The 13,571-nt window shown below is 38.1% G+C and overlaps 1 protein-coding gene across 1 annotated transcript; it reads left to right on the forward strand.

Moving 5' to 3' along the window:
• Window positions 1-2,793: 2,793 nt before the first annotated feature.
• LOC137725369 (uncharacterized) lies at window positions 2,794-9,266 on the forward strand. The gene is made up of 11 exons (XM_068464030.1): window positions 2,794-3,339; window positions 3,714-3,761; window positions 3,902-4,057; window positions 4,168-4,214; window positions 4,652-4,808; window positions 4,962-5,023; window positions 5,651-5,849; window positions 6,625-6,714; window positions 7,272-7,414; window positions 7,552-7,678; window positions 7,895-9,266. Exons 1-11 carry the CDS (start codon window positions 2,866-2,868, stop codon window positions 8,972-8,974), a joined length of 2,583 nt encoding a protein of 860 aa, XP_068320131.1. The 5' UTR covers window positions 2,794-2,865; the 3' UTR covers window positions 8,975-9,266.
• The last annotated feature ends 4,305 nt before the right edge of the window (window positions 9,267-13,571 follow it).

Raw genomic sequence — 13,571 nt, forward strand, 5'->3', positions numbered from 1 at the left:
TATAGTTTGACAGTTTTTACTATTCCATTCTCCATCTTTTGCACTATGTGTCATCCACAATCTTACAACACACCATTATGGATGTCTGCATATCAGTGGTCAGTTGCCTCGCTAGTGGAAAAAAAAATCATAGCAAAGAAAAAGAGTACAACTTTATTATCTTTGAAATAATATTGAATGTGCTCATGTTGTCTCGTTAAAACCTTGCTTAGCAAAACTCAATGAGAAAAAAATCCTAGTTGAAGGAAATAGAGTCCCTGATTTTTGCAATCTTCAATTTGATTGATTATTAAGTCAGCGTAATCCACCCTGTACTAGCTTCTGAAATGTAAACTTTAGTAGAGATTTACTGATAGGTCTACTAGATTATTGATGAAACAGATATGTCTAACTTCTATAACTTTAGCATTTTAAAACTCATATGTATTAAAAAATTTAGAGATAATATTTTTAATCTTGTCGTCTTTGATACATAATTTCTTTATTTAAGCAATATAAACTACATTATCTTCATGAATTTTGTCATTGTTATGATTAATTCTTTTTTTTTTTTTTTTTCATTTTATAATCAATTATTCTGTGAAAGAATTATTATAGTATACTATTTGATGCACAAATTAATTTGGGACTAATTAGATACATGGTTTTCGTGATAATAAGACAATTGGAAGATAGCTCCTGTGACAAATAAAAATAGAATTTAAACCATGTGGTGGAGTTCATTAACAAATTTAGCCCAAAAAATAATTTTAACGTTAAATGCAGAGATAAAAATATACTTCACGTTTGCTCCTTCTTCTTCCTCATCTGCTCTCTCTATTATTTATACTTTCACAAAGCTAGAAAAACTATGGATATGGTGTGGAAGAACCTTTTGAAAGAAGGGACGGGTGCCAACAAGTCTAATTTGCAGCGGACTTTTTTTATTTTTGAAAGAATTTGCAGCAGACTTTGGGGGGAGATGACTTTGGAGGAGGTTTTGGTAAGAGCTGGGGTTGTGAGAGAAGATGCACAAGTGGCTTCAAAGCCTAATGATGCTGGTTTTCTTTGGTGATTTGTCTCGTTTTGAAGATTCTGGCAATTTGGGATTCGAGTTTCAGCAACCGAATCGCGATGTTGATGGGATGGGGAATTGAGTTTCTAAGAACAATAATCATCGGGTTCTTAGAAACTCGATTTGGAACCCGATGATCATTGTTCTTAGATCAAATTAGCATCAGCAGCAATATCAACCTGCCAGAGTCGAAAAAACATGCAGGCTGAATTGTCAACAGATGCCATAGCAGCAATATCAACAGATGCCACAGCAGCAACCTATCACTTACAACACTTCGTAGCTACCTATGCGACCAAATGTTCAGTTGGGTAGTCCTGGAATGAGGGTAGGATTAGGGATGGGCTCAAAAAACCAAAAACTGAAAAAAAAAATTAAACCAAACTCGAAAAAAACTGAACAAAAAAAAAAGCACCGAACTAAGAAAATCGAATTGAATCGAAATTGGTTGGTACAATTTCGATTTTGGTGGTCCGAAAATCAAACTGAACCAAATCAAACCGATATATATATATATTATTAATTATTTAATATATATTAATGATGAAATCATATACAAATGTTTATATATATTATTAATCATTGTCATTGCACATTTTTGCTTAAATCGTCAATCCATGCAAATTTTCTTCTGATCAGTTTGTAATAAACCTTAAGTAATGTGAACCGTGTTGAGAATTGTGAGAGTTTTGAACATTTGCATTAACAAATGTATGTCGGGTCCATCTGTGTTCGCTTTCCAAAAGCCACAGGCTGAATTATCCGAGTTGTAGAAAATATATAGCAGGTTTTCAGCATCATACCAAGAAACATGCAGGCTGAATTGTTAGAGTCCAAAAAAAAACCAAAATCGAACTGAAACCGAACCAATAAAAAGGAAATCAAAATTAAACCGAACCGAATAAAAAATTCAGTTTGGTTTTGGTTGTGGCAAAAAACCGAACCAATGGGAACCAAATCCACCCCTAGGTGGGATGATGTGAACTGGTGATCCAGGTATGAATGGCGATGTGGTTCTGAGTTCACGGATGGGAATGCTTGGGCCTAGGACTTGTAGGACCAGAGAGACAAAAAAGAAAATAATATTTTTACCCCTGCATTTAACGAAAAAAAATCATTTTTGGACTAAATTTGCTAACGGCTTAAACCATGAGGGTTTAAATCTTAATTATTTTTACCACGAGGACTATCGTCGAATTACCTTATCACCACGAGAACCATTAATGACCATTAATTTGATAAGAGTAGCAAACACATATAATATATTTTATTGCACAATATAGTTTATCTGATTGGAGTAGTCTGAGAACTTCCCTCGAGGATGAGGCGACGGCGGCTACAGCTGTGAATTAGTATCTGGGACATTAGTTTAGGGTTTTTCTATTGTTGTTTGTCTTTCTGCTTTTGGGCTTAAGTTTGTGTGGATCTTCTATTGCTTGGGATTTTTTACTCTTTTATTAAGGATTCTGTGTTTTGTTTGGACTTAGCCAGTTATCACATTTGTAATTTCCTCTTTATCTTTAGAGAGTTATTATTTGTACTTTAAAAATCTCATTTTTCACTTCAAACTTTTTATATTTAAACAAAAATATATTCGAAAAGAATATAGAATGAGATTTTTAGAATACAAATATCAGTTTCACGCTAAATGAAGTTTGTTTTGTGGGAAAACAATAAAAAGTCATATAGACCCAACCGACACTGCGTTTTGCGTTTTAATTTGGCAAGGTGTATAAAAGCCCTTGCAAAACCCTAATCCAATTTCGACCACCTCTCTGCCTTTGCGTCTTGGAATTCTTGAGAAGGCAGCCATGGGGAAGGTGAAGGGCAAGCACCGTTTGGACAAGTACTACAAACTAGCCAAAGAGCATGGCTACCGCTCCCGAGCTTCATGGAAGCTTGCCCAGCTCGACACCAAGCACCAATTCCTCCACTCTGCTCACGCCGTCCTCGACCTCTGCGCCGCCCCCGGCGGATGGATGCAAGTCGCTGTGCAGCGCGTGCCCGTCGGCAGCCTCGTGGTCGGCGTCGACCTAGTCCCCATCGCCCCGGTCCGCGGCGCCTTCTCCATCCAGCAGGACATCACCAAGCCCGAGTGCACGGCCAGGCTCAGAAAGCTGATAAAGGAGAATGGGTGTTCGGCTTTCGATTTGGTGCTTCATGATGGGTCGCCTAATGTCGGTGGCGCGTGGTCTTCGGAGGCGACGGCTCAGAACGCTTTGGTCGTTGATGCGGTGAAGTTGGCTACTCAGCTTTTGGCTCCCAAAGGAACATTTATTACTAAAGTATGTGTTGAATTTACATGTTGGCAATCGGGTTTTTGTGGGTTTGTATTGGATTTTTTGTATTTTTTGTGAGAAATGGGTTGGGGGTTGTTTTGCTTGCTGGGTTACTTCAAATGAAAAGATTAAACTATGAGTTGTTAAATTTTGAGTTCTATTTGTTTGATTCATTACTGCATTCCTGAATGGGGCAGCGGTTGGAGTTAATTATACCTTAATATGCACGAAATTCCTGTTTTCAATTTGTTTAAGAGCTCAAACTGTTTAATATTTCAAGAATTGAATTGTGGACGTCTTTAAACATATAAGTAATTTGTTTATGTAAGTTGTTTTGGTTTTGTTTTAGAATGCGAGCGCTTATTATTGTTTTGTTGCAGATCTTCAGGTCGCAGGATTATAATGCTGTCTACTATTGTATGAAGGAGGTGATTTTCCAGTTCCTTTATTTATTGTAATTCTCTACATTGATATGCCTATTTGATCCTCGTATATAGGTTGCAAAACATATTTATTCCGACACTCTGGATTTTGATATGCCTGTCTGATCCTGGTATCTAATCTGCAGCTATTTGAGAAGGTTGAACAGGATAAACCAGCAGCTAGTCGTAGCTCATCTGCTGAGACATATCTTTTGGGTTTTAAGTACAAGGCTCCTGCAAAGATTGATCCGCGCCTACTTGACGTGAAGCATCTATTTAAGTCTGTAGAACCTCAGAAGAAGGTAACTCATATTAGATTAAGCAGAATACCTGCTTTATATAAGTACAAAATTCTTGCCTTTTAAAAAATTAGTTTTAATATATTTATTCTCTTTACAACACCTTGATATAGGTGGTAGATGTACTAAGAGGAACAAAGCAAAAAAGACACCGTGATGGGTAAAAGTTCTTTCTAATTCTTAATTTTTTTTTTCTTTATATCTTTACCTGATCACTATTGTATGAGCTGAAGCGTTCTAATTTCCTAACAGGATCATTGTATGTGGTTTTTCAAAGCATTTGTGTGGAAATTCATAAGTAATTGGTAAAATTGCATAGGATTGTTAACGGTGACGGCTGAACCCTAGTATTTCCCATAAGTAATTTTCTTAATATCTGTTTTATTACTTGATGTTTTGCTGATTAATTTTATAAAGGCCCAATTTCATTTATTTTAATTTTATTGATGGGTCAATGATTTTGCTCTATCCACCATTGACCTTGTTTGTTCAAATTTTTTGAGTTCTTATGATTGCTATCTCTACCTGGTTCTCTTTATTTTTGTGTTCCTCTGATTGATATCTCACAAGTGTTGCCTGATTGGGTTCTATATTTAGGTATGAAGATGGAGACACAATTTTGAGAAAAGTGTCTTCTGCTGCTGCTTTCATTTGGTCTGATGTTCCTCTCGATATCCTTGGTTCTACTACATCCATAAGCTTTGACGATGAGGCATCTTTACTCATCAAGGATCATGCTTTAACAACAGAAGAGGTAGTCATTTCTTGTTTTTTCTTTGCATGTTGTGTTCTCTTGATATAGATTTTACTTTTCCCTACTAGGTGAAAAAAATGTGTTTTATTTGCCCCTTTAATACTTTGGAACCCTTGTAGTGTTCCAACCACTTTAACTATTATGGTTTGACAGGTTAAAACTCTCTGTGATGATCTGCGTGTTTTGGGGAAGCAAGATTTCAAGTACCTTTTGAAGTAAGAAATGCTGTTTCTTTTATCTATAAATTGCTCTTTTAGATTTAAAAATTGCATTTTGTGGCTAGACCTTATTAGATCTCCCCACCCAACAAAAAAAAACCCCAACCCCCGCTGCCACCTTCTTTCTTTTTAATCTGTAATTCACGTCTCTCTGCTGTAACAGCATTTTTCTTTAACTCGTTATCATTACAGTTGTTGTGGGAAGGTATCTCTGCATTCTTTGAGACATATCATCTATGATTGTTATTAGTTCGGTTGGGGTTTTGGCTGATCCCTGACCAGTTTGAGCTCTGAATGAGTCTTGGTAGGTCAATTATTATTCCACTTGGCTCGGGTTATCGTTCATGTCATCAAATAACTAACTCTCGTTATTTGGTCTTACCTTCCAGTTGATGGGTTGTTTAACTTTCTGCTGAAGAAACATGGGAGGACTCCCACTGTTGTTTTACATTACTTGGATTGTTGGAATAATTTAAATAAGTTGAGAAATAATTTCTAGTGATGGACAATTCAGATTGCAGAGTAGTTAATTTGCAATGCATCTACTAGACATGCAGTACATTGCAGTCTAGTTTTCTTGTTTCTTCATTCATACTAAGTTGTTATGATTGTATTGTCATTTAGGTGGCGGATGCAGATAAAAAAGGCCTTATCTCTGTCCCATAAGACTGTCGCTTCTACTACAGATGTTGAAAAGGAGGAGAATAAGGAGGATAAGGATGATGGGGAAGACAAAATACTCAATGAAATGGAGGAGCTGACATATGCTATGGAGCGCAAGAAGAAACGAACAAAGAAGCTTCTAGCAAAAAGACGAGCCCAAGTTTGTAGCTATTTGTTTCCTTTATATTTATGCACGACTACTTTTCTCAAAAAAAAAAAAAAAAAAAAAAAAAAAATCAAATAAAATTATGCATGACCACCTGCTGTTATTGTCAGACATGAAACTGGTAAATGGTCAAATATTCTTGGGGAATATACACCAGTTTGGAGAGACAATGATAATTAATTAAATGAAGCCTGATAATGTAAAGTTAGACTTTCTAACAGTTATTAATTCCATTAAGCAGTGTGATGGCCCTGGAATCACCACCTCTATTGTATGTTTGCATGTGCATTTTAGCTGGATTTGGTGCCAAAATAGGATTACAGGGCTTTCGCCTGTTTGACCGTACAGTCTTTACAACGTTGCTTGTTGGCTTGGTCCTTAGGTCAACTGATGATATAGTGTAAAAGATAGTTTAACCTTTTCAATCAAGTATGAAGCTGAAAGTTTTACAGCTTCTCGCGTGCTGGCGGCACCTTCATGTTGTTGGTCTCTTTTTATGTAAAAAAATAGTTCGCCTTCTCCTTTCCCTTTTTTTGTTTTTGGCTCAACAATTTGTCCATGTAGAGTTAGATTTAAAGTTGTAATCTTCCAGGATATGAACTATTGTTTATTTCGCCTTCTCCTTTTCCCTTTTTTTCGTTCAACAATTTATCGATGTAGAGTTAGATTTAAAGTTGTAATCTTCCAGGATAAGAACTATTGTTTATTTCTTTATCATGAATATCAACATATGGCTCTTTGTTCCTTTTGATTAAATCTATATTTGCAGGACAAAGTACGGAAAGCAACAGGGATGCAAATAGATGCACTGCAAGATGGTTATACTGACAATGAGTTGTTTTCCCTCTCTTCCATTAAGGTATGTTTTCATTTCACAATACCTTTGCACGTTGATTTTCTCTCGGGAATGAGATTTCTGATTGAGGAGTTTTTTTTCAAATCTCGAGAGTTCATTTTTTATGGGCCTTCTTGGGGAAGTTAGATTATAGTTTCAAGTCCTTGGTACAGTATGAAGGCTTCTATTTCACAACTTTTTTCTTTTCATTAGCCATTGCGAGCTTACTATACTTGATTTATTTATTTGTTCCACAACAGAATGGCATGAAGTTATTATTTAAGTATATAAAAGGGTTTTACTGTACTCTATAATTTGGAAATTACCATATTTTGTCTGTTATAATTTTACAGTAGATGTTAGTTGGCAGAATTTGTATGCTACTTACTGTTAGTTGGCTTTTCTTTCTACCTTTGTCCGTTGACATTTAAAAGGATTTCATTTTTTTTCTCCTCAAAGATCAAAATCTTCCTTTTGCTTTTATGTTCCTTAATTTTTCTTGATGAAGATAGTAGGTTCTGACTTCACCAACTTCATGTATAAATATGAATTCATATCTTGACTGTATTCTCGTCCTTCAGGGTAAGAATGATCTGGTAGCCGTTGATTCCACTGAATATGATGGTGAGAATGGTGACCTTGGAGATGGTGAAAATGAGGAAACCCATGAAAAAACCCAAGAAGCATCATCCAGTGATATGGACACTGAAGACGAACGCAGAAGGTTATTCTTCTTTTACCTTATATTAGCATTAGATAAACAGATAATAGAGCATTAGATAAACAAATAATAGAGCATTAGATAAACAAATAATTCTAGTATCTGTGTATTAAATCATGTATTACTATTTATGATGTTAGATATGATGCACAAATGGAAGATCTTTTCGATAAGGCTTATGAACAGTACACGTCCAAAAAGGAGGGAAGTGCAAAGCAGCGGAAACGTTTAAAACAAGCACATTCTGAAGACACTCAACTTTTGGAGGTATGAAGTTTTCATTATGCATGGTGTTGCAAAAAAAAATTGACACTTGATATGGTCTCATGCCGTGGGTCTGTTTGGGAGTAGTGTTACTTAAAATCTCAATATCTTTCTGCAGAATTTTTTTTGGTAGGCATGAGTGCATGGATGACGGAAGTATTTATATCTACAACAGAATAGTGCTTGTGTTGATATTTATTTATTTATTTGGCCATGCAGGAGGTGGATGGCAGTGATATTGTTCAGTCTGATTATGATTCAGACAAAGACCAGGGTATCCAGGAATCAAATCCTCTATTGGAAGCACTTGACGAGGGGGATGGACCTACTCAAGAGGAAATTACGAATAACTGGTTTAGTCAGGATATCTTTGGCGAAGCTGTAGAGCAGGGGGATTTGGAGAACTCTGGTAGTGAAGATGAAATGCAGGTTGAAAGGCAGGAGAAATTTCCCTTGCTGGAAAAGGCCAATGAAAAGACTGCAATTCAGAATGGTAAGGAAAATAATGCAATTCACAATGCCAAGAATAAGACTGAAAATGACCATAAACTTAAAGCTTCAAAGGCAGATGATGATTTTGAGATTGTCCCTGCTCCGGGTACAGATTCAAGTGATGACTCGTCATCAGATGAATCTGAGGATATGGATATAGATAAAAAAGCCGAGATACTGGCGTGTGCAAAGAAAATGTTGAGGAAAAAGCCAAGGGAACAGATGCTTGATGATGCCTATAACAAGTACATGTTTGATGATGATGGCTTGCCCAGATGGTTTTTAGATGAGGAGAAGAGGCACCGTCAACCAATTAAACCAGTGACCAAAGAAGAGATTAATGCCATGAAAGCACAATTCAAAGAAATTGATGCCCGCCCTGCAAAGAAGGTGGCAGAGGCTAAAGCTCGAAAGAAGCGAGTTGCCTTTAGGAAGCTTGAGAAGGTTCGGAAGAAGGCAAACACAATATCCGACCAGCCAGACATCTCTGATCGTTCAAAGAGGAAGCAAATTGAACAAATGTACAAGAAAGCTGCGCCCAAAAGGCCTCAAAAGGAGTATGTGGTTGCAAAGAAAGGAGTTCAAGTCAGGGTTGGCAAGGGTAAAGTACGTGTGGATCGAAGGATGAAAAAGGATGCAAGGGGTAGTGGACCAGGTAAAAGGCCTGGAAAAGGCAATTCAAAGAAAGTAAAAACTGCTGCCAAGGGTGAGAGAGGAGGCAAGGGTGCCGGAAAGGGTGACAGAGGCAAGGGGCCGGGGAAAGGAAAGGCTTCAGGAAAGCCAACAGGCAGGAAGGGTAGGAAGTGAGAAATATGGGCAAGCAAGCACGACTGAGCTTCCGTGCGACAGGGTGTTCGTTAGTTTGCATGATCAATTTTGTTTTTCTTCTGCTATTTCAATTTTTATTTGTTGGAATAAGTTATTGTTCATTTGTTGTAGCCATCGTTGTTAAAACCTTAATCCTTCAGGAACGAAACAGTTTTTTGTAAAGTTATGAGGGGTTTTACTTGGGTCTATGTAGTTTATGCAAAAACAGTTAGTTCGTTAGTCCCCATGGTGAAATTGAAGTTTTTGTGTCCCTATAGTTTGAACAATTTCACTTTTGTCTCAGCTTGAACTTGCGAACTTTAGGGCTTGTTTGATAATCATGGCTTTTTAGTTTTTAGTTTTGACCCCATAAACGAAAAAACACTCAACAACAACAAAATCTTTTCTCACTAAGTGGAGACGGCTATATGAATTTTAGAATGTCATTGTGTTCGGTTCTGTGTCACGTCTTCTGTTAGATCCAAGTACTTCTAGGTCTTCCTCTACCTCTTCGGCCTTGAACCTTTGTCTTGTAATTGTATATTCTAACCGAAACGACAGTAGGCCTTCATTTCACATGTCCAAACCACCGTAACTAATTTTCTCTCATATTTCTTTCAATTTCGGCTACTCCTATTTTACCTCGAATATCCTTATTTTGAATCTTATCCTTTCTCGTGTGCCAACACATCCAACGAAGCATTCTCATCTCCGCTACACCCATTTTATGTATGTGTTGATGCTTCACTGCCTAACATTCCTTGCCATAAAGCATTGCCAGTCTTTTGCCGTCTTATAAAATTCCCTTGAGCTTCAGTGGCATACGATGGCCACACAACACGCCGGATGCACTCTTCAACTTCATCCATTCAGCTTGTATTCTATGGTTGAGGTCTCCATCTAACTCTTTGTTCTTTTACAAAATGAGCAAGGCTGTGAGCAGCTTCGTTGGAAAGCTGAAACGATATGGAGAAAGTTACATTCAAGAATGATATTTTGTAATCCCCTTTGCGTCGCCAAAAGGAGGCCTTCACGAGCCGCAAGGCCTTTGGCATGAAGAGGCGAAACAACAAACGGAAATGCCTTTGAGCAAGCTGCAACACACATTCCTAAGTACTGGTTTGGTACTGAGATGCTTTTATAAAAAGTGGGTATAAAAAAAAAAAAACTGAGCTAAAAAAGGTGTTTGGTAAACACTTAAAAACAACTTATTTCACAGTTTTGGGTAAAAAAAGTTAAAAACGTGAAGCAACAAAAATGAGCTTATTCTCACAGCACAACAGAATCAGTTTTTTTTTTCAAAGCACAGCAATACCAAACCAACCCTAACTCATCCCTAATCACAACCCCGACGCCACCACATTTTTCACTTTCTTTCCACACCCTATCCACATTAATCTTTACATAACTTGGAGGGGGTTTTTTCCACGGCATAGAAGGGATTGGAGGTCTAGAGACAGAAGGATGGGACCGAGCTTTTTGGAAATTTAACCACCAACTGATTGCCCTCGAGGTGACAATGTCCGGGCATTCTAACCCACCCTTCCACAATCAATTATTACGAGCACACTAGATTGCCCAAAAGATCATAAGGCAAATCTCGAAATGTGATTGAGAAAGGCGAGAAGCCAAGAAGATAACCCAATCCTCAAAAGAGTTAATATTATTACGTGAAGGGGGTTTCCCAATACATGATGCCAACCATGCGCATGAGGCGAAGTAGCAGTCACATAAAATGTGCAGTGCAGATTCCGATGGGCCAAAGCACAGGGTACAAGACAAGTCAGTGCCCGTCTACAAACCATATTTGCTTTGGTGGGGATGATGTCCTTGCAGATCCTCCACACCCCAATCTTGACTTTGGGGGGAACATTCTCAGGCCATAATTTCCCCCACTTACCCACGTAGCACGATGACCCTGCCAAAGTGGAAGCTAGATTACCCTTCTCCAAGAGGACCTTAGGCCATCTCCAACCGAAGGGTCCAGAGGGTTGAAAATAGCTCGAAAACCGTCTCCAACCGAAGGCCAAGCCAAAGGGCACGTGGGCCCCATTGGACAAAAAAGGACCATAGGGCTAACCGACCGTCCTAAAGGAGCCAGCTAGCCAGCCCTGAGCTGGGCCAGAATTCAAATTGCAATAGCTAGCTAGCCCTTTTTTTTTTTTTTTTTTTTTTTTTTAGTTTTTTTTTTATTTAGAAATTTAAAAAAAAATTCTATTTTTTTTTTCCTATAACTTTCTAAGCCATTAAATAATATTAAGTAACATGAAACAATATTAAACAATATTAAACGAGATTAAATAACATTAAACAACATAAAAAAAACATTTAACAACATGAAACTTAAACAACATTTTTAAAAACATTTAACAACATAAAACTTAAACACCTAAACCATGCTTCTTTTGGCCCAAAGATGTGCAACAAGATCTTGTTGTAGGTACTTGTTTGTGGCACGGAAATGTATCACCCTATAGCACATCATGTACTCATTTAAAGAGATACTACCAGTTCTTGGATGGAAAGGCAAATTAGGCCCATCATATATTTTTGCACGAGCCTTTCTTGACCTATTTGGATCCTCTTGGTCGTCATCAGACTCTCCATCAACATAACCATCTCGCTCATCCTCTACAATCATGTTGTGTAATATGATGGAAGACATCATGATGGAGTCCAAATTTTCTCAACTCCACCCTCTTGCCGGTTCCTTGATGATCTTCCACTGTGCTTGTGGAATATCGAAAGCTCTCTCAACATCTTTTCGGTATGCTTCTTGGTGTTAGGTAAAACACTTTTAGGCGTCATTCGCCGGGTTTGGAATTGCTTAGACAAGTGTCGCCCACTTTGGGTAGATGCCATCTGCCAAGTAATACCCTATATTGTACTGATGGTCGTTGATGTATAGTCAAGTTAAGGTTGATTTACCTTTCGTCAGGTTATTGAAGATGAGTTAACGCCCAAGAACTGTAATGTCATTTCGGGATTCAGGGACTCCAAAGAAAGCATGCCAGATCTATGTGTCATACGAGACAACCACCTCTAACATAATAGTTGGCTTTCTCAACCTTCTGCTAAAGCCTCATTGCCATTTAGTGGGACAGTTCTTCCAATTCCAATGCATGCAATCTAATGACCCTATCATGCCTAGAAAGCCATGGTCTTCAGCTTTGTGAAGAAGCCAATCCAGATCTTCTTGATTTGGCTCACGGAGGTACTCCTCTTTATAAAGATGAACAATTGTGTCACAGAATTCAGCAAGAGTATCAAGCATGTAGACTTAGACATACCGCATGTATCATCCATTGCATCAGCTGGGGAGGCATAGGCCATCATTCGGAGTGCAATAGTAACCTTCTGATGAGGTGAGAAACCATGATGGCCTATTCTATCCAGCTTCTGTCAAAAGTATGGATTGACGTGTTGGACATCATGAAGTAAACGCTCAAACATTGGATGCCACATCTGGAAGCAACGTTTGAAATCCTCTTATGTGTACCCCGAGTTGGGGTTGAAGTAGTTATTCATCAGATTGTCATGCGTCATCGCTTTGTTTCGTGGTTTGTAGGAGGGACCAGCAACAAAGCCACCCTATTGAGGTTGTTCCTCAGTTCGCTAACACACCATAGATGTAGCCATGGTTGCTACATATTGTGTGTTGCGCCATGCTTTATCTTCTTCATCAGACTCCTCATATTCTAGTCTCATCTACACCCATTTTTCTTCCAATTTAGAATTGGATTCGGACACCTAGTTGGAATTCGAAGACGATCCAAAATTGGAATTCATTGCAAACTTAAATTGAAAAAGTTTGAATTGAAAGAGATTGAATTCAAGGGTGTGTGAATTATAGCCCAATATCTACCCTATTTATAGCAAAATTAAAAAAAAAATTCAAATGCAACGGCTAGTTAACGTCAGGTAGCCGTTGGATTTGAATTTTTTTTTTCGGCCAAAACTTTTTAAATTTAAATAATAAATTATGTTTGTCCATATGACCCTTTGGCTCTTGGTTGGAGATGTTTTTTTTGTGACAAGGCTAAAACGAGACCTATGACCCTTTGGCCCTCGGTTGGAGATGGTAAGAAATATGGCACTGCACTGTTCATTAACATATTAATTTGTTGGAGGTTCGAAGGGATAAAATGAGCCCTCTGGCCCTCCTTCAGTTGGAGATGACCTTACAGGCCACATGATAGGCACTATTCACACTGAACCGTCCATCCTTATTGAAATGCCAGATAAGGATGTCCAGCGAGCTCCGAAAGCTAAGTGGCATGGAAAGGATAGCCTTGCACTCTTCGTTGGAGAATAAGGATCTAATAATGGGGATCTTCCATTGTTTTGTTTGGTGGAAAATAAGATCAGAGACTAAATTAACCTCACGGAGCAGAGGCTTTGGAGTGAAAACACGGAATCGATAGGGATATGAGATCCAGTGGTCCCCCCAAATATCCACAGCCTCACCCTTTCCAATCTTCCAGCAGGAACCTCTGTCAATGATCGATCAAGCCGTACAAATACTTCTCCAGCTAATTGAGGCTTTGGTTTTAACCTCAGCCCTCAAGAAAGACATGTTAGGATAATATTTTTTCCT

The sequence above is a fragment of the Pyrus communis genome, chromosome 2, assembly GCF_963583255.1.
Source record: "Pyrus communis chromosome 2, drPyrComm1.1, whole genome shotgun sequence".
In the NCBI taxonomy this organism is placed as follows: Eukaryota; Viridiplantae; Streptophyta; class Magnoliopsida; order Rosales; family Rosaceae; genus Pyrus; species Pyrus communis.

Excerpts from the sequence above, each read along its gene's own strand:
- LOC137725369 (XM_068464030.1), top strand. The coding sequence starts at position 2,866 with ATGGGGAAGGTGAAGGGCAAGCACCGTTTGGACAAGTACTACAAACTA. Across the intron at positions 5,024-5,650 it reads GATTTCAAGTACCTTTTGAA|GTGGCGGATGCAGATAAAAA; the intron begins GTAAGAAATGCT and ends ATTGTCATTTAG. Across the intron at positions 6,715-7,271 it reads TTTCCCTCTCTTCCATTAAG|GGTAAGAATGATCTGGTAGC; the intron begins GTATGTTTTCAT and ends CTCGTCCTTCAG.